At 47.7% G+C, this 20,033-nt stretch overlaps 1 protein-coding gene across 1 annotated transcript; it reads left to right on the top strand.

Annotated features, from left to right (window-relative positions):
* The first annotated feature begins 3,639 nt into the window (after positions 1 to 3,639).
* LOC135283172 (RNA polymerase II elongation factor ELL2-like) lies at positions 3,640 to 18,803 on the top strand. The gene is made up of 9 exons (XM_064393686.1): positions 3,640 to 3,675; positions 5,049 to 5,115; positions 6,682 to 6,786; positions 7,499 to 7,752; positions 8,309 to 8,433; positions 8,636 to 8,763; positions 8,844 to 8,934; positions 10,234 to 10,586; positions 17,948 to 18,803. The coding sequence occupies exons 4-8, from the start codon at positions 7,564 to 7,566 to the stop codon at positions 10,355 to 10,357; spliced, it is 657 nt and encodes a 218-aa protein (XP_064249756.1). The 5' UTR covers positions 3,640 to 3,675; positions 5,049 to 5,115; positions 6,682 to 6,786; positions 7,499 to 7,563; the 3' UTR covers positions 10,358 to 10,586; positions 17,948 to 18,803.
* The last annotated feature ends 1,230 nt before the right edge of the window (positions 18,804 to 20,033 follow it).

Here is a 20,033-nt window from a genome sequence, read left to right as displayed (position 1 = left end):
TGGCCGTGCTCCTCCGAGCTGCTGCAAAGATCACCCTCCTGGCCGGATCCAGGACACAGGATCCTTCCTGCGGGTCCTGGCTCTTGCTCTGGGTGACAGACCCCCATGGCATCTGCCCCGGCAAAAGGGACTTGAGGACAACCTCTCACTTTTTGACATCAGCCCCTCTGCCCCCGCCCCAGCTCCCTTTTTGCCTCCAGAAAACTTTGAACAGAAGTGGCACTTAGGTTCAGTTCTGCACATCCTGAACTGGCAGGAAGGTGACCCACATGTCGCTGTAGGCACATGTGCAGCAAGGACAAAGAAAGTGTTTGAGGGGCTGGCTCTCAAGGCATTCACTCATGCAGTAGGAGCCCTGTTTCTGAGAGGCACAGCCAAGAGTGGAGCAGTCAAACGTGAAGAACGGGGGATCTCCTGAGCCAGGGAAACCCTGGGGGAGCAGAGAGACGCAGACACTGGGCAGACCCCAAGTTACACCTGCTGCTGGCGCACAGGCACCGCGGGGACACGCACACTTTGGGGTGAGCTTGCTGTGCTTTACTGCAGTATGCAGTACACAGGCATTATGTTTCTCAGAAATCATTAAATATGTATAAATTGCTGGAGTCTGCACAGTTAGTTTCTGAGGGTCTAGCTGGGGATCTTTAGAGACCCTGGGTGTTCACTGAGCTTTTGGACTTTTGTTGACCTTTCATTGTGGTCTTCCATATAGTCGTCATTTTCATCTTGGTTATCTGAGCTGCAGAATGTCTTCTTGAAGAAACTGTATTGCTCTGGCTTGGCTTGGGGCATAGAGGGTTTCAGAGCTTTCAAAGTTCTACTACCCACTCCTTCCTCCTCAGCTATTTGCAACAATCCCTCACAGAGATCCTTTCAAGATTTGTCTTGGAAGTCTCACTTCTAAAACTAATTTTCTTTTCTAGGATAAGAATGTTTGTTATTACAAATATTTGCAAAACATCTCCTGAAAGCTGAAATACAATGAATTATCACACAGAAAAAAATGCAAACAGCAACAATTCCAGCACGGGTTAGAAATACTTCTGTAAGCCTTTAAAAGTCTGGTAGCCATGAGGAAAGCCAGTCCCACCTAGAGTGGGGACTTCTAGTCTTCTCCCATTCTTACATCCCTTTTTCTGATTGATGATATGCCAGATTGCTGCATATCAAATCAACAGCATTCTTGTAACAAATTCAGCAATTTGTAACCTTTACTCAGGGTTCAAGGCAGTAGCTGCCTTTAGCACCACGTTTTTTTTTGTCCAGGAGTACCACCTGTTACTTTCAGTTTCTGTTCAGGGATAACCAGTGACCTCCTTTTTGTGCTGAACCAGACATAACCATGTTGGGCACATAAACTATCATTTTTCTTTCCCATTTATTTTCAAGTATATTCTATCAATCAGGACCATGGTGGTTCCTGCTCCGAGGTGCATTGACCATGCCTTGAGTATATTGTTCAGTTATTTTCTGAGAAATATGCCCAAAATAGCACAGGGTTCCTTCCTTCGTTCCCATTCTTTGAGCTAAATATGGGGCTACTGTGCAGGGCAAAGGCACTCATGGATGAACAGTGCAAAGGGTTCCATCAAATCTGGTAACTCCAGAGCAGGGGTTGTCATCAATAACCTTTAAAAGGTATGGAAAGTCTGCTGGACATTCGAGTCCAGTGTAACAACCTCCATGGATTCTTTTCATGGTTCATACAAAGGCTTTTCCAACAGTCCCTAACTGGGGCTCCATAATCAACACAATCCAGTCATTCCCAAAAAGGCACGCAGTTCTTTTACAGATCTGGGCTCTGGTGTTGGACAAATTGCTTCCTCCCTTTGTGTCCCCAGACTACCCTGTCCTTGTGAGTGTGGCAGCCAGGAGATGAGACATGGGTAGATATAGACACAGACTTCAAAACTAACACAAGATATGATTAAAAATGAACTTTGGATGGTAATATTCAACACATTTTAAACAACATGCTTTATTACTTCTCCCTGTAATGCCTGGACAACTTATGGCTGGCACTTATTTTTGGTGCCAGCTTACTGAAATCTGGAATAATCCTGGGTATGGGGGAAATGACAACAAAACCATCATAAATTGAATATAAAATGTTTTTCTACCTGTGTCAATAACTTCAAGGGCCACTTGAAGTCAGCCTGTAATTGTGATCAGAGCCAGAGCTGGCTGTTCCATGTCAGTTCCTCCTGCAGAGGCTGTGGGGGCCTGGGCATGCTGCTGGCTTGTTTCCTTTTAGGAGACAGGGTTGAGGAAAGGTCGGGGGGTTTTGTCAAAGAGATGATGTTTGAGTGACCGTGTACGTGCTGGAAGCCTCACAGACTGAAGGGCCCAGGACAGGAGCGCCCAGTGCTGGGAGGGCTGCACCTTGCTGCCCTGGTGAGAGGTGTTAAGCTGCTCCTTCGCCTCCGAGAGAGCCAAGTACAGCACTTTAGTGCAGAAACCCTTCACTAGGCCTGGTTTGCACAGCTGCAGCACCTGGGGTTGGTGGAGTGCCCCTTTCTGCACTTGGAAATGGGCTGAGTCAGTCGTGGGCCAGGGCAGGGCATTCCCCACCAGTGCCCATTGTGAATTCCTCTGCCCCGACTGTGACGCATCCCGCTCCTCAGTGACATCCCGCCCAGCCTGGAACATGGAACTCCCCGTTTCCAAGGACACGTGGCCATTGTCACCGGCACACGGCAGGACCGCTCAGACCCTTCGGCGGCTGCAGCCAGAGCGGAGGTGTCAGAGCGACAGCGAGTGTTGTTCCAGATTTGGTGGTTCCAGCACTCGTTGTTCAAGAGGCTGATCCACACACTGAGTGGAGGTAATTATTTACAGCTCTGGGCAGAAAGGGGGGGCTTAGGGGCAAATTCACAAAGCCAGCACCACAAGAACCAGAGTGTCTTAGTATTTATACAGTTGAGCAAAGAAAGGAATTAGTGTTCATTTACTGCAAGTCTCCTAGTTATTTTCATAATTAGTATTTTGTCTACTGTTAGGTAATTTCCTCTCACTTCTGATGGTCAATAGTCTGCATGCTCAGTCTCCCCCTTATTCACAGTGAGATGTTTCTGGAGTGGGTGGCCATGGTCTGCCTCTGCTGGAATGGCCTTTTACCCTGTCACAGCTGATGCAGCACAGTTGCTGCGTTGGCTTCATCAGTTTGTTCCTTTTCTCAGGTGTTCTGCCAAATGTCCTTGTGTCCATAAATCCGGCATTCTTTGTGTCCACCATCAGAGGTGCATCCTTCTTCCCAAGCCTTGCTAACCTCCCCTGTGTCTGAGGTCACTGAAGGCTGTCAAGCCCTACACCTCACCAAGGCAATTGAGCCAACAAGTAACCTGCCTTTCAAAGGCCGGGCCATCCCTTTGAGCTTGGTGGCTGCTTCTTGTTTCATGGAGGTGATCTCCCTTCTTCTTGATGAGCCTGGAAAGCCACCAGGGCCAAACATCCAGGAACACATTTTCCCAAGAAGGATTTTGCATTTTGCAGACTTTGCAGCAGGATCAGTGTCTGTGGCAGCGGGAGCAGCCGAGGCAGAGCAGGATGGCAGAGCTGCGGGCCTGGGCAGGATCCAGTGTGTTCTGCAGGGCCCCAGCGCGCGCTGCGTCCCGCAGGGCCCCCAGCAGCACTGCCGTGCCCGTCAGGGTGACCCAGAGGCCCCAGGACCAAGAGGTGAGGGGCAGCTGTGGGGCTCTGCGGGCTGGCAGCGGGTGGGGGCTTGGCCATCGTGTTGGTGTCAGGAGCTGCTGAGTCCGCGGGACCTGTTGGGCAGGGCTGGGGCCCCACGGCTGCTCCAGGGCCCCTTGGAGCTGCTGCCCGGGTGGGAGCTACTCACAGGGATGACACACAGGAGGTGCCAGTGGATGTGGGAGGTTCTCTGATGGATGTGGCACTCAGGGATGACACTGAGGAGGTGCCAGTGAAAGTCACATGTTCTCCATGCTGGGACACTTGGGAAATTCATGCCTGGGCATGGCTCTTGGCCACAAAGCATGGATTTCTCATTGTTCCACGTTTGTACTGCACTCACCGAACATGTCAGGGTAAAGGAAACTCTCTGCCAGTATTTTCTAGTATTAGGAGGAGGTATTAGTATTTTCCCAGCTGTGATGCCTAGTGGAGAACTCCAGCCACATGCACATCATTTTCAATGCTTTTCCACTCTTTGATACAGTTTTAGCAAACATAGAAATTAACCTTAATTGGTTCTAAATTACAATTCCACTAAGTAATATGCTATCCTCTATTTGGGATTGATGTCTCCTTTCTCATGCTAATTAGTCCACATTTTCCAGTCCATTTATCATAACTTTTTAGATTTTATCTCAGCCAATTTTACCTTCAGAATGAAGCAGTTGGATGGCAGCAGTTGTTTTTGTTAAAAAAATGTACTTAGGCTGAAAAACATTTTAGAGATTTTTAAGTTCTACTGGAATGTGACACTTTCTGTACTAAATGATGAGATCAGCCAAGTAACCCAAATTTGGTATATCTGACTTACCGAGGAGAAACTCTTTCCTCTTCACATCTATGAAGAATTGCATCAAGAGCTGAGGAAAAGAGAAAGGGTTTTCATGCCTCTTGAGAGTCGAAATTCACCTTACACAGATGAAATTCTTCTTGGAGCTGACTCTACGATGTACTTCCATGGTGCCAGATAAATCCCAGTGTCGGGTCCTGCCCTGAATTCTTAATCTTTTTGTGAACCACTCTCACCTGGATTGTTAGCTGAGCACTGACCAGTTCAACTGTACTCAGGCACTTGATTTCAAGAGAAGCCTGTGCCTATAAATTCCAGCAATTGGGAAAGGATGACTTGCTACTTGAAGGTTTGGCTGCATTAGAGGCTAAGCGAGGGTCGCTCTCTCAGGGCACTTTTGTAGCTGGCTGCTTTCAGAGGGAGAACTGTGTCAAAGCAGCCCTTTTGAGTGATGGGACAGCAAACCTTTGCAAGTGCAGCTCTTGTTTAAAATGAAGGGCTTAGTTAATCAGCAGTGATGGAGAGTAGGCTGAAGATTTTACAGAAAATTTCTTCTTCCTTTTAGCCAAATGCCAGCGAGGTGTCGCACAATGGAAGTGTGCAGGATGTCAAATTGTATAACCCACTTGGAGGTATGGTTGCCTTTCATATTTTGCTCAATGTCTGTAAGATTTTCACCTTGGCAATTCATTTTTGCAGCATATTTTTTGGGAGAGGGAATCTCTTGTGTTCAGAGCTCTCAGCTGGAGGTGGTTTGGGCTCAGGTCAGCCTTGCAGTCTCTTGTCAGTGCATTCAGGCACTGGTTTGTTTTCCCCTGAGAAAGCCTGCCAGTCCTTCCTTGTTCCCATGCTCCTTGATGGGCTGGAATTTGGAGCATGGAGGTCAAGATTTGGACCACCTTATGCACTTAAATTCACAGTTTTGGTAGCTAATGTTTTGGATTTACAACTAGATTTTGGAGTACCTAGGCATTGTGCCTATCCATAAGAATTAATTGCAAATAGAAAGAAAAAATGACTGTGAGGAAGTCGCATGGAGAATTTCAATAAAGTCATTGTGGAGAACCATGCTTGATTTAATTTTTTTTGTCTTAGTCATAAATAAGTCAGTGTTATCATATTACTGTGTTGTGTTCTTTTCAAGGAAATTGGAAGGAAGGTATTGATGTCATCTTCCCAGCAGATTCCATCACTTCCCACAAAGCACAGTGTGCTTAGGGGCTGCCATTTGTTGTTAACCTGTTCTGAGTGCTGTTTCCCCATGGAGCCTGGCTCCAGGCAGACACCAGGTGCACATTCCCCTTGCAGCCACTCCGTGGTGCTGCCTGCAGCAGTGAGCTGAGCCAGGTACAGCCAGCTGCCCTGAGAAAAACAGGCTCTCACCTGGCTGTGGCTGCGGTCACATGCCTGTAGGGACATCCCTGCCCCTGCAAGTGCAGCTCTTGCTCTGCCTTAGCCTAGTGCACAGCATTTTAAGGCAGCACCCTTGGTGGCTTTTTGGAGAGACAGCACTAAACTTCTGAATTTCTCATTCAGGACATTCTGTTTCACATGTGAATGAAGATTTGTGTGATTCTTGGTGGTGGTCTACATAAATCCTAAGGGAATATTTAACATTCAGTAACTGGGGTCTGAGGACTGGCAGTAGTAAGATGATTGTGGAACTTGGGGCCACTTCTGCTTTGGGCTGGCACAGAGAATCTCAGGTGAGACAGCTCTGGTTGCTGATAGGGTAGAGCGTGCCTTTGCAACGTGCTCCATGCAGTATCAGTTTGGGACTGGTGTTTGTCACAGAATCAGAGAATATGTGATTTGGAAGGGACCCACAAGGACATGCAAGTGCAGCTCTGTCCCCAAGAATCCCACCAGGTACCTGTGGACCTTGTCCAAATACTTCATGAGCTCTGCTGGAGTTGGTGCCATGAGCCCACTAAGGGAGCCTGTCCCAATGCCTGACTACCCTGTGGTGAAGGACTCTTACCTACTTTTCATCTTGATGCTTGGTTATGGTTTCAGGTAATTTTCATTAGAAGTCATTCAGGGGTATCATTTTGGGAGATCTTTTGCTTGAATGCTGTGGGAAGTTTCTGTACCTACATCAGATTGAACTTCTCAAAACACCAGCAGTGCCCCCACTCAATAACTGGCATGTTTACCTTGTTCTAAGTAATTGAAGTGTGTGATGTTTGTGTCATTAGGTTTGCAGGCACATATCAGAGAGGCATGGTCCAAGGAACAGGAAGTGGAGAAAGGCATTAAAAGTTTGACCTACATTGTAAGATTGAAGGAGCGTTTAAAAAAAGGTCAGTCTCTGTGTGTGTGATGGAAGACACAAAGCTCCCGGATGTCTCACCAGGACTCAGAGAGTCTCCATCAGACACCAAGCACGAGTTCCTGGTTTCAAAACAGTGCCTGGTGTGTCATATCCCCTCCCTCGACCTGCTGGCCACGTTTCCCCTGGTGCAGCCCAGGACACGGTTGCCTTTCTGGGCTGCCGGCACCCGGTGCCAGCTCTTGCCCAGCCTCTCATCCACCAGACCTGCAAGTCCTCCCCACCTTCATCCCCAAGCGTGCCTCAGTGCCAGGGCATGTCCCAACCCCAAAGATGCAGCACTTGGCACTTGGCCTTGTTGAACCACATGAGCTTCCCAGGGCCCCAGTTCCCAAGCTTGTCCTGGTCCCTCTGGATGGCATCCCATGCCTCTGGTGCTGGAAAACTTGCTGAGAGTGCACATATTCCCACTGTCCATGCCATTCTTGACATAGCTCACTGCTTGAGCTTACAAACTGGGGAAATCATATAAAAGCACCATGCCTAAAAAGAATTTTTCATTAAAACCTCCCATCTAGTATTATTCCTTTACCAGGCATTTTACTGCCTCTTTCTTTTTAATGCTTTACTATTTGAATTCTTTTGGAGGTTCAACATTCTGGGTGCATCCTTTGGAATCAACTAACTTGCCTTCTGCAAATCTGCAATTTGAATTCTTTGTTTCTGGTTTGCCCTCACTTTAGGAGAAGAAGCAGGGGTCAGAGGAGCCCAACAGAACAATCCAGGTCCTGTGCCTGAGAAAAAGAGGATGGCGCCTGTGAGACTTGCAGACATCGACTGGAGCGGCTGCGCTGCTGTTTACGGCCGACCCTACAGGGACAGGGTGATTCATCTGCTTGCTCTGAGGGATTACAAGGAGCCAGAGTTACTTGCTTGGCTGCAGAGAGATGGAGTCAGGCCAAAGGAAAAGGACTCCCTTGGAAAGATCCTTCAGCAGGTGAGATTGTGGAGCTTGTGCCAGCAATTCTTCCATCATGCTATTCTGCTGTTCATAATATTACTACTTCCTCACCTGTTCAAGTTAGAGACTTTTCCAATACTCCTTCAAGGTAAGTTCCACTGGTATTTCTTTCTGATAGGTTTCATAACATGCACACCTATGGAAAGATGCAGTAGAACCTTCTTTCATTTTTAGATATTTTAGGTATTCCCCATGCACCTAGGCTGTTGCTGAATTATGCAAGCATTATTATATTAAATAGGATTATCTCCTCTTTAGCTAAGAAAAATAGTTTTGGAGCCTAGGCAAAGGACTCAAATTCAACATGGATACAGTTTCAGTTGATCGCAGGGTGACTTTTAAGAACTCATTTCCTGAACCTGCAAAGTTTGTTGCTGTGTTTGCCCAGGGCAGTGGCAGGGCTTTTTCACCTGAAGACATTCACAACATAATGAGAGCCATGTTCTGACATCCCATCTGAAGTAGCTCCTTTAGATTTCTGAAGTTTGCATAGGTGTAATGAAGATTTGTTTTCCTGAACCTCTGCCTGTAGGTAGCCAACCTGAATGCAAAGGAGAATTCCTTCAGTCTGAAGGAACATCTATTTCAAACCCTTCAGACTGATTGGCCTGGCTACAGTAAAATCGAAAGAAAGAGTTTGAAATTAATACTTTCTGGGTAAGTTCAGTCTCTTGGGGAAGGAAAAGAGCCTTTTCAGAAAAAAGCCCTGGGAAATAAAGCCTAGATTCTTAGAATATGCTGCACCAGCAGAGGCCCATCAGGGTCATGGAATCCAACTCCTGGCCCTGCACAGACACCACAAGAATCACACCCTGTGCCCAAGAGAGTTGTTCAAACTGTTCTTGAGCTCTTTCTGCAGTGACCACTGGCCTGGGGAGCCTGTTGCAGTGCTCAAGCACCCTCTGGGCCATGAATGTTTTCCTGATATCCTGCCTAAAGTTCCCTCAACTCTGCTTCATGTTTTTTCCTTGAGTCCTGACACTGAAGGTCTGTTTTCCCTGCAAGGAAAGAACTATGACAGTTGATATTTAGGCTTTGTAACATGAACTCTTGGACCATCCATACAGAAAATCAGCTCCATCTCAGAACCCCACCAGCAGCAGCCAAGCAACATCTCCAAGGCCTTCTGAGAGAGATGCTCCAGCAAGACCTGCTCAGGTATTTTGTGCATTTTTAATATTCTGCATTGTATAGTAAATTTTAGCAGACTTGCTGGTGATGTAGAAGCTGTGATGAGAATGTGCAGGATCAGGCCTAGGCATGTTTTGCCTCAGCCTGGTGTGACCTCAAGGTTGTGATAAGAAGAGAGGATCCAGCAGGGGTGGAGCAGCATTGTCCTGATCCAACTTTCTGCTCTGCCTGGAGACTTGAGCTCAGTCCCCACCCTCAACTCATTCCCTGGAGAAGGGCTCAAATGGCTGGCTCTGCTTGTGTGACAGAACTACATGAGAAATCTCCTGTGCATAAGAGGCTGCACCAGGCTGGGGCAGATGGGGCCCTCTTGCTCTCTTCTCCTTCTGTCTCTCTGTCACTCTCATTGTTGACCCCAGCTCTGCACTATCCACATGGCTGGACAAAACACAGCACCTACAGAATGGTGCTATTCCCTCACTCCCTCCTCTGCCTTAATTTCTCTCCTCCCTCCCTCTGCCTGGGCACAGCATGGCTGTCCTGTTCTACTCCATCCCCGGCCCTGAAGTTTGCTGTGCCTGTGGGGAGCTTGTGGCCGTGTGTTGTGGCTCGTGAGGCAGCACCTTTGAGAAGCTCCTTGGGAGGAGCTGAGAGATGACTGAAGGACCCTGAGCAACAGCAAGGGCTCGTTGGTAACCACTTGTGAAACTCTCTTCTACAAGTTTAAAGGCTTGTTAGCCATCAGCTTTTGAGTCTGCGGGGTGGGTGAGCCTGCTGGATTTAGACAGCTGTACCTAAATGCACAAGAGTTTCTGGACATGTGACTGGTGTCTGTGTTCATCCTGATGAGAATTCACAACCAACCATCCCATCCTGTACTCATGGGTTGTAATAGTGAACCATTAATCTTGTTTTTAATGCATAAAACTCCAAAACAGCCAGGTTCCTCTGTAATAAATTGTGTGGGTGTTTGATAGCAAAAGCTGAGTCTTTTCCTGGTGTGTGCAAGCAGTAATTGGGACCTAGACAAAAGTTACCTGGCATCCCCATTTTGGGGAAGCTTTGCTGGAGCTGCTGAAGGGAGCGTCTACTTCCCAAAGCCTTTTAGCAGTAGACTTGGAGAAGGACTTGCTAAGTGCTAAGATGAGAAAGTAGGAATGCAGCAGAGCAGATATTTACCTGCAGGTCTTCCAGGTTTGACAGTTATTTTTAATTAAAAATAGTGCATTTTAAAACTTTGCCAATTCACAGATGCTGCTTTTTTAGAATGGAGAGCAAAACCTGATTGTGATCATAGAAGAATGAATTATTTTGTTGTTGTTGCAGATACGGCCTTGGGCTTCTGGCTTTATCAGTCCTGTCAGGAGCAAGAAGCAGAGAACTGAGCAGTAGCCCAGTTACATCCAGGCAGCAGCTGGTGGCCACTCTTCTTCCTGGGTGCTGGCTTTAACATTGCATTCTACGGGGATGTCAAAGCCATCCCCGTTAAATGGGATGTCAAAGCCAGCACCCTGTCTCCAAGTCTGGGCTCCATTTCCCCTGCACCCTTTAGGTTCAAGAAAAAGACAAATGTTGGAGTTCTAGAATGCCAGCAGTTGTGTAGAGGACTAGCACGTCCAAAAAGATATGAAGAGAACTGGGGAGGCTGAAGCAATAGTGTCCCTTGGATTTCAATGAAGGTATTAATGTGCTGCTTTTCCTAACTCCGGTGTGAACAATGATGGAGCAAAATTTGATTATTAAGAGAAGCCTCTGCCCGAATTTTGGTGCAAGCAAGACCATATTTCAGAGTTAATATTACAGATGTTATTTACAAGCAAATGTGAACTAGGGAGATAGAAAGGTAAAGGAGGAGATGGGCAGGTGGGGGAAGTGCTGAGATGAACACCGAGGTGGGTTAGGCCCGGACGGGCCCTCCCTTCCTGCAGTGCAGCTGCACAGGCTCAGCTGCAGCAGTGCTGCTGCATCCCCTCATGGCATTTGCAGGAGGGGAGGGAGAAGTGTGTGTGTGGTATAAAGCCCTGGAAATTGCTGGCAGCTTGTGTCAGCTTGTTCCCTCAAGGGTGGTGGCTCACAGAGAAAAATAGTTCAAAAGATAAACTGAGTGTATTTTTACTGTTTTGCATGATGTCCTGGTTTAGGGCAAGTTTGGGAGATAACCCCCAAAGGGGCTTCTCTACAAAAGCAGATTCAATTGCCCCTCCCCCCTCCAACCGGTTCGGGAGAAAATATCTCCTTGGAGAAAAGTGGAAAGAAACCTGTTTATTAAACAATAGAAACCAAACAATATTAACAATAAAACTTCTCACTGCTCCAAAGAAAGCAAACTCAGAACAGTCCCCTCCCCAGGTTGCAGCTCGGCTCACTCAGTCTCTGATCAGTCTCTCTGGTGCTGGAAACGCCGTGGCCCAGGCCCGGCCAGGGGGGCCACAGGTGGAGCTGCCGGTGCTCTTCTGGGTGTTCAGTCCAGAGCAGGCTTGAACAGGTCCAAGAAAAAAGGAAAAAAATCACAATGCAGAGAACTTCTTTGCCTCAGCTAGCTAAAACTAACTAAAAGCAAGAAAAAGGGAAAAAAGGAGCTCTGTCCGGCTGTCTGTCCATCCGCAGACAACACAGTCCAGGAGCAGGAATGTGGAGGAGTGAGAGCAGTCTGAAAACAAACTGCGCACTTCTTCCCTCCCCTCCTCACTGTCTGGAAGAGAGTCTTAAAGGTGTAAAACTTATTATTCAGTATAAACAGAACAAGACGATTGGGGATAAAAGCATCATATAGTCAACCCAGGACATTCCACCCCTTATCCCCATATCGTCACCTTACTACTAAAACTAATATATATATTCTAACTCTACACACACATACATTATACATCTAATATACAGCTATACACAGACAATGGTGGCAACATTCAGCAAACAGTGAGATTTATACATGGTTCTCACCCAACAATCAGATCTCCCCGAGGTACACATCGTGTTCTTCCATCTTTTTGCATTATCCACCATGTACAACCTGGTCCCTGAGCAAAAGCAACCCCGCGAATGGGTTTGTCTGTACTCGAGGCAGGATTGATCCAAACTGTCTTCCCTAACAAACACCTGACATGTACCACTGGGACTTTGTCTCCATCTACTCTATGCAAAGGCTCTGATTGGGCAGGGCCCACTCGGTTAGTAGAGCCTCGGGTATTAACTAACCAGGTGGCCTTTGCCAGATGCTGCTCCCAATTTTTGAAAGATCCCCCACCTAAGGCTTTTAAGGTGGTTTTTAGCAGCCCATTGTACCTTTCTACTTTTCCCGCAGCTGGTGCATGGTAGGGGATATGGTACACCCACTCAATGCCATGTTCTCTGGCCCAGGTGCTGATAAGGCTGTTCTTGAAATGAGTCCCGTTGTCTGACTCAATCCTCTCCGGGGTACCATGTCTCCACAGGACTTGCTTTTCAAGGCCCAGGATGGTGTTACGGGCGGTAGCATGAGACACAGGGTAGGTTTCCAACCATCCTGTGGTGGCTTCTACCATTGTGAGCACGTAGCGCTTGCCTTGGCGGGTTTGAGGCAGTGTGATGTAGTCAATCTGCCAGGCCTCCCCATACTTGGACCACCGCCCACCATACCATAGGGGCTTCACCCTCTTGGCCTGTTTGATGGCAGCACACGTCTCACAGTCGTGGATAACCTGAGAAATACTGTCCATGGTTAAATCCACCCCTCGGTCTCGTGCCCACTTATAGGTGGCATCTCTACCCTGATGACCTGAGGCATCATGGGCCCATCAAGCTAGGAATAACTCTCCCTTGTGCTCCCAATCTAGGTCTATCTTGGACACCCCTATCTTTGCAGCCTGGTCTACCTGCTCATTGTTTTGGTGCTCCTCATTGGCTCTACTCTTGGGCACATGGGCATCTACATGGCGGACCTTCACAGGTAGCCTCCCTACCCTGGTAGCGATGTCTTTCCACTCTTCAACAGCCCAAATTGGTTTTCCTCTACGCTGCCAATTAGCCTCTTTCCACCTCTCCAGCCATCCCCACAGAGCATTGGCTACCATCCATGAATCAGTATAGAGGTAGAGCTTTGGCCACCTCTCTCTTTCAGCAATGTCCAAGGCCAGTTGAACAGCTTTGAGTTCAGCAAGTTGGCTTGATCCACCTTCTCCTTCAGTGGCCTCTGCAACTTGTCGTGTGGGGCTCCATACAGCTGCTTTCCACTTCCGATTCATTCCTACCATGCGACAGGAACCATCAGTAAAAAGAGCATATTGTGTTTCTTCCGCTGGCAGTTGGTTATATGGAGGAGCTTCTTCAGCACGTGTCACTTCTTGTTCCTCTTCATCAGTAAGACTGAAGTTTTCACCTTCTGGCCAGTTTGTAATTATTTCCAGAATCCCAGGGCGATTCAGCTTTCCAATACGGGCGCGCTGTGTTATGAGAGCAATCCACTTACTCCATGTAGCACTGGTGGCATGGTGGGTAGAGGGAATCTTGGCTTTGAACATCCACCCAAGTACTGGTAGTCGGGGTGCCAGGAGGAGTTGTGCTTCGGTGCCTATTACCTCTGAGGCAGCTTGGACTCCTTCATAGGCTGCTAAAATTTCCTTCTCTGTTGGAGTATAGTTGGCTTCAGACCCTCTGTAGCTTCGACTCCAAAATCCCAGTGGTCGGCCTCGAGTCTCCCCAGGCACCTTCTGCCACAGGCTCCAGGACAAACCATGGTTCCCGGCTGCAGAATAGAGCACATTCTTCACATCTGGTCCTGTCCTGACTGGGCCAAGGGCTACCGCATGAGCGATCTCCTGCTTAATCTGGACGAAGGCTTGTTGCTGTTCAGGGCCCCAGTGGAAAGTGTTCTTCTTACGGGTGACTAGATAGAGAGGGCTCACGATCTGGCTGTACTCAGGAATATGCATTCTCCAAAAACCCATGGCACCCAGGAAAGCTTGTGTTTCCTTCTTGTTGGATGGTGGAGACATTGCTGTTATCTTGTTGATGACATCAGTGGGAATCTGACGCCGTCCGTCTTGCCACTTCACTCCCAGAAACTGGATCTCTTGAGCAGGTCCCTTGACTTTGCTCTTCTTGATGGCAAAGCCGGCTTTCAGGAGAATCTGGATAATTTTCTCTCCTTTCTCAAACACTTCTGCTGCTGTCTTCCCCCATACAATGATGTCATCAATATATTGTAGATGTTCTGGAGCTTCACCCTTTCCTAGTGTACTCTGGATCAGTCCATGGCAGATGATAGGACTGTGCTTCCACCCCTGGGGCAGCCGGTTCCAAGTGTACTGCACACCTCTCCAGGTGAAGGCAAACTGAGGCCTGCATTCTGCTGCCAGCGGAATGGAGAAAAATGCATTGGCAATATTGATAGTGGCATACCACTTCGCTGCCTTGGACTCAAGCTCATACTGGAGCTCTAATATGTCTGGCACAGCAGCGCTCAGTGGTGGAGTCACTTCATTCAATGCACGGTAGTCCACCGTCAGTCTCCATTCTCCTTCAGATTTACGCACAGGCCAGATGGGGCTGTTGAAGGGTGAGTGGGTCTTGCTGACCACCCCTTGGCTCTCTAGCTCTCGGATCATCTTATGGATGGGAATCACAGCATCTCGAGTGGTTCTATACTGTCGACGATGCACTGTGGAAGTGGCAATTGGTACCTGTTGCTCTTCTCCCTTCAGAAGCCCTACTGTAGATGGATTCTCAGACAGTCCAGGCAAGGTATTCAATTGCTGGACGCCCTCTGTCACTACAGCTGCTATCCCAAATGCCCACCTCAGTCCTTTTGGGTCTTTGAAATACCCACTTCGCAGATAATCTATGCCCAGGATACATGGGGCCTCTGGGCCAGTCACAATAGGATGTTTCTTCCACTCATTCCCAGTCAAGCTCACATCAGCTTCCACCAAAGTGAAGTCTTGTGATCCCCCTGTCACACCAGCGATAGAAACGGATTCTGTCCCCACGTGTCTTGATGGAATTATGGTACACTGTGCACCAGTGTCGACCAAAGCTTTATACTCTTGTGGTTCCGATGTGCCAGGCCAACGAATCCACACCGTCCAGAAAACACGATTTTCCCTAGCCTCTACCTGGCTAGAGGCAGGGCCCCTCTAAGCCTGGTTATCCTTCTTTCCTTGGGCATATGTCTTAGAGGTTCCTTCAAGGGGATTAGACATGTCATCATCATCATCATACCTGGCAGTTCGGCTATGGGCAACTGGAGCTGCTTTCCTTGTGGTGGAACTTCCTCTCTGAGCCCTGTCTTCCTTCAATTCACGCACCCTTCGGGCCAGAGCAGCGGTGGATTTTCCATCCCATAGCCTCATGTTTTCTCCACAATCACGCAGGAAGAACCACAGCTCAGCTTGTGGGGTGTACCTTCTCTCTCCATCTGGGGAACGTCTGCGTTGGGTACCAGAACCTCTGATCTGTACTGCCGAGATTTGGAGAAGGTCTTCTTTAATCTCCTCTCTGAGCTTCTTATGATTCTCCTCTATCTTATCTTCTAATCTCTGCAGACGTGTTTCCACCGCTGCGATTCTGGCATGTGTTGGGCCATGTACAGCATCTGCATAAGCTCGGAGCTTCCTTGCCATATCAAGCACGGTCTCATCCGTGTCATCCCGCTTCATAATAGCTAGAGCAGATGCATATTCATGTGGCCCAAGTCGTACCAGTTTTCGCCACATCACAGATGTGCATGGTACCAAGTCTGGATTCCTAGTTGTTATGTCATCTGAGAATATAATCTCCGCCACTGCCATTTCCCTCAAGCGTTGAATCCCTTGTTCTATGGTTTTCCACTGTGTTTGCTGCATGTAGAGATCATCGGCACACAGGTATCTTTGTGCTACACTGTCCAAGACCCGTGCCCAGAGGCTGTGAGGGTTAGCCCCCCTCATCATGCCTTGGTCGATGACAGGATCATGTGACAGGGATCCCAAATGCCTCGCTTCTGTGCCGTCCAGAATTGTAGCCTCGCCTGCAGCATCCCAAAGACGGACTAACCAGCTAATTATGGATTCATCAGATCGTCGGGTGTAATCCTTCCTTAGGCCACGCAGGTCCTTCAGGGAGAAGGACTCAATATTGGCTTCTGATCTTGTGCCAGTTGCTTTGACTCCTGATTTTATGTCAGGAAATGTTGAGGGTCCTTCTCCTGCATCATCATCATCATCATCCACTGGTCGATCGGTCTTGTCTGTGCACTTCCCACTTCTAGTGCTAGTAGCAACAGCCATTGGTTGAGGCTTATTGTCGGGTTTAACTGCTGGCTTAGGCTCACTATGTGGTTTAGCTGCTGGCTTTGAGCCTGGGGTGTTGGCTGCAACCTGAGCGACTGGGATAGCTGATGATGTATCTCCCTGCCCCCCTTCCTCTGTCTGCTGCCCTACAGTATCTAGCAGTGTGCGATAAGCATGTGCTAGGGCCCAGCTCACTGCAATGATCCTTTTCTCCTTAGGGTCATCATGATATTTCTCTTTCAGATATTTCCCCACCTCAGCTGGGTTCTGAATTTGTTCATGGGGAAAGTCCCAGACTATAGGGTCAGAGAATTCTTTCAGGATTTGGCCCATATTTTCCCATTTTCCACCCCACTCAGGATTCTCCACACGTGGGTCTACTTCTGGGTCAGGGGTCTCATCAGCTCTTCTAGACATCTCGGCCCTCATTCTAGAGAAGCTGCAGACCATATAGAGGAAGCTTACGAGATTAAATACCGGAAAGATGGTCTCTTTAACATTCAGGGGAAACTGAACATTCTCCAAAAGTGACATAACAGATTCAAAGGAGAAGAAGGAAAGGAAAGGCTGGAAAGCCTCATTCCCTGCTCCTCCTCTAACTAGCTGGGTGTAATTACTAATAAATTCCCAAAACATACTGCTAGAACTGGGATGCAGGGTAGGACGAAGAAACCATAAACCATACATATCGTAAACAGACGCCAGTATCTTTGTAAACGCCCTATAAATCATTATCACCAAGGCCAGCACAATAGCTAATCCAATCCGTGCCCCTTTACCACAAAAACTACGTGATAGGGACAATAATCCTAGTGACCAGAAAGGTATTGAAACCTCAAAAAGGTCTAGAGACCAGAGCCACATAAAAGCCTCCCCAAGAGACATTACAAATTCAAATAACATGGCTACTGGGTACTTTAACCTACTGCACAGCAAGCACAACCAATCTGCAATCAACAAAGGGTTTTTTTCCACTTTCTCAAGCCTCACGTTGGGCGCCACTACCTGTATTTGTCCTGGTTTAGGGCAAGTTTGGGAGATAACCCCCAAAGGGGCTTCTCTACAAAAGCAGATTCAATTGCCCCTCCCCCCTCCAACCGGTTCGGGAGAAAATATCTCCTTGGAGAAAAGTGGAAAGAAACCTGTTTATTAAACAATAGAAACCAAACAATATTAACAATAAAACTTCTCACTGCTCCAAAGAAAGCAAACTCAGAACAGTCCCCTCCCCAGGTTGCAGCTCGGCTCACTCAGTCTCTGATCAGTCTCTCTGGTGCTGGAAACGCCGTGGCCCAGGCCCGGCCAGGGGGGCCACAGGTGGAGCTGCCGGTGCTCTTCTGGGTGTTCAGTCCAGAGCAGGCTTGAACAGGTCCAAGAAAAAAGGAAAAAAATCACAATGCAGAGAACTTCTTTGCCTCAGCTAGCTAAAACTAACTAAAAGCAAGAAAAAGGGAAAAAAGGAGCTCTGTCCGGCTGTCTGTCCATCCGCAGACAACACAGTCCAGGAGCAGGAATGTGGAGGAGTGAGAGCAGTCTGAAAACAAACTGCGCACTTCTTCCCTCCCCTCCTCACTGTCTGGAAGAGAGTCTTAAAGGTGTAAAACTTATTATTCAGTATAAACAGAACAAGACGATTGGGGATAAAAGCATCATATAGTCAACCCAGGACACATGAATAAAGCCAGACTGGACCAGCTTAGTGTGCCTCAAGGCTATTTTGTAGAAAAGGTCATGAAATTCTACACTCTGCAGAAATGTTGGCACGCACTGATTTTCTCTTGATTTCTCCTTCATAGGGTAGCCGCAGCTACTCCAAGATGAAGAGCAGGTGCCAGTAGCTCCACAAAAAGCTGTCCCACATTCAGCAATGAGTATCTGAATTTGGCAAGCAGCAAGCCCTGGAGTCCTGGCACCAGGCTTGTGCTTCAGCAAAGGAACATCTATGAGCTCCAGCTGTTTTATTTTAAAAGATTAGCTTTTTAGGTTTCTTCAAGTTAGTAATAAGGAGATGATTATTTGTTAAAAATGTAGGATTAGTTAGTCTAAAATTAGAGAATTTAGTCTTGAACTTTAGCAATAAAAAAGTTGCATTATTGTTAACTCCTTCTCTTATCATCAGTTTTATCATATTTGGAGAGTCTTTCTTCTGGTCAATTCTTCTCTTCAAGACTTAGCTCTGTCCACTGAATGAAACTTATCAGTAGAGAATGGAAGCCCAGTACCTCTATTATGAAATTGTGCACCTATTAAGAAAATATTGTAGCAAATGGAATTTCTTTATGACAAGAATAAGCCTGTTTTCTGATTTTCTTGTTAATTTAAGATCTTTGCCTTAAGGGGTGGAAGGCATAGAGGACAACCTCCACCCCAAATGACCTTGTTTTGGAGGGTTGCAGAGGAGTGCACATGGGCTGCTCTAAGCTGTCAGCTGAAGCAGCTCTCAGGACTGCTTGTAAATAATGGCCTCATCTTGTCATGAGCCAGGGAAGATCCAGGTCTCTGTAAGGGTTTTGTAAAAGACATGGAAAAGTGTTGGAGGCAAGGTACTTCAATGGGTTTTAAAGAGAAATTCAGTTCCAGTGTCCCTTCAGGATCGCTATCCTGAAGTTTTGTAGATTTCTCCAAACTAGTCAGTCACAACCTGTCTTTCTAGAGAGACACAGATGTTGATTCCTGCACAGACCTATGGGGACTTTGATGTCTAGTTATTTTCGTAAATTTCCTGCCATTTATTTATTCAGCTGAAAAAGAGGACATGTTAGTAACAAGACCATAGTCTTCTCTTGGGAAAGGATATGAAATTGTCTGAGGGAGGATAATATTTGGGAACACACAAAGGTGGCTGGGAATGCCCCTTTCTTCCTTGCAGAGCATTCTACAAATTCCTCCATTGTCCCCAAGCCAACGATGTTGAGTCCCTGTACCTGAGAGCCCTTGACTGAACACCTGAGACATTGTTGCCTTTCTCCTTCAAGCCAAGTTGAAGAAATGTCACCTCCTAAACCCTGAGACTTGGGTCCATTTTTGCCTGGCTCAGGGGGTGCTCCTCCAGCTCCGCAGTGCAGCAGCCCCAGGGACGCTGCTGTGGGGGGCATGGGGTGAATTGTGCTGGGGTGCCTCCCCTGGGCCTGCTGGCTGCTGCTGCTTGACAGAGCGTGCCAGAGTGCTGCTACCCAGGGTGGGCTGACACTGAGGACTTTTCATAGTTACCCCTTCATGACATATCTTTGCCTTGATGGGATTTCTTCTACACACTGCATTAGAAAGTTTTATTTCCATGCTTTAACAAATTGAGGCTTCAAATTCTCATCTATATTTTCCCCTCAAGTCCCTTATGTGTTGGGGCTGGCTTCCCTTGGGGGCAGGTGTATCAATGTACTGATCCCATCCCCTTTTATTGCTGCAGGAGTGCTTAGGAACACTTCAAATGGTCCTTTCCACTTTTCTTTAGGTGGCTTATTGCAGCGGCTGCGACTGGCCTCTGGTCTCCCGGCTGCTGCGGCCAGTGCCGCCGGCAGTACCGAAGGGGGAAGGGCACTCTCCCGCGGAGAGACTTCCTGGGGAGAGTGCTTAAGGCGGGATGCCTTCAGGAGAGCGAGAATCCCCGGAGCTGTTTGGAGAGGAGTCGGGCTGCGTCTCGCAGGAGAAAGACAGGACCGCGCTGACAGGGAAAAGGGAGGTGTTTTATTGAAAGTGCGTCGGGCGCGGACAAAAAAGCTTGCCCGGCAAGGTCTTATAACTAGAACACAGCGACCAATCTAAATTTTTGAGAGGAGGGAATAACGCGTAACAAACAACTCGGATGTCCAGTGTAAATAAATTAGGGGTTGAACCCTGACATCTGGTCCAATCATTCAATGTCCAAGACAGAAGGTTCTGGAT

The sequence above is a fragment of the Passer domesticus genome, chromosome 18 (assembly GCF_036417665.1).
Source record: "Passer domesticus isolate bPasDom1 chromosome 18, bPasDom1.hap1, whole genome shotgun sequence".
In the NCBI taxonomy this organism is placed as follows: domain Eukaryota; kingdom Metazoa; phylum Chordata; class Aves; order Passeriformes; family Passeridae; genus Passer; species Passer domesticus.
This window is presented reverse-complemented; position numbering and strand designations above follow the sequence as displayed.

What these genes read in the sequence shown, in the direction of transcription:
- LOC135283172 (XM_064393686.1), top strand. Translation starts at nt 7,564, where the DNA reads ATGGCGCCTGTGAGACTTGCAGACATCGACTGGAGCGGCTGCGCTGCT. An exon ending in CTTGAGTCCTGACACTGAAG is followed by an intron (nt 8,764 to 8,843) that starts GTCTGTTTTCCC and finishes CCATCCATACAG; the next exon opens with AAAATCAGCTCCATCTCAGA. An exon ending in CTCCAGCAAGACCTGCTCAG is followed by an intron (nt 8,935 to 10,233) that starts GTATTTTGTGCA and finishes TTGTTGTTGCAG; the next exon opens with ATACGGCCTTGGGCTTCTGG.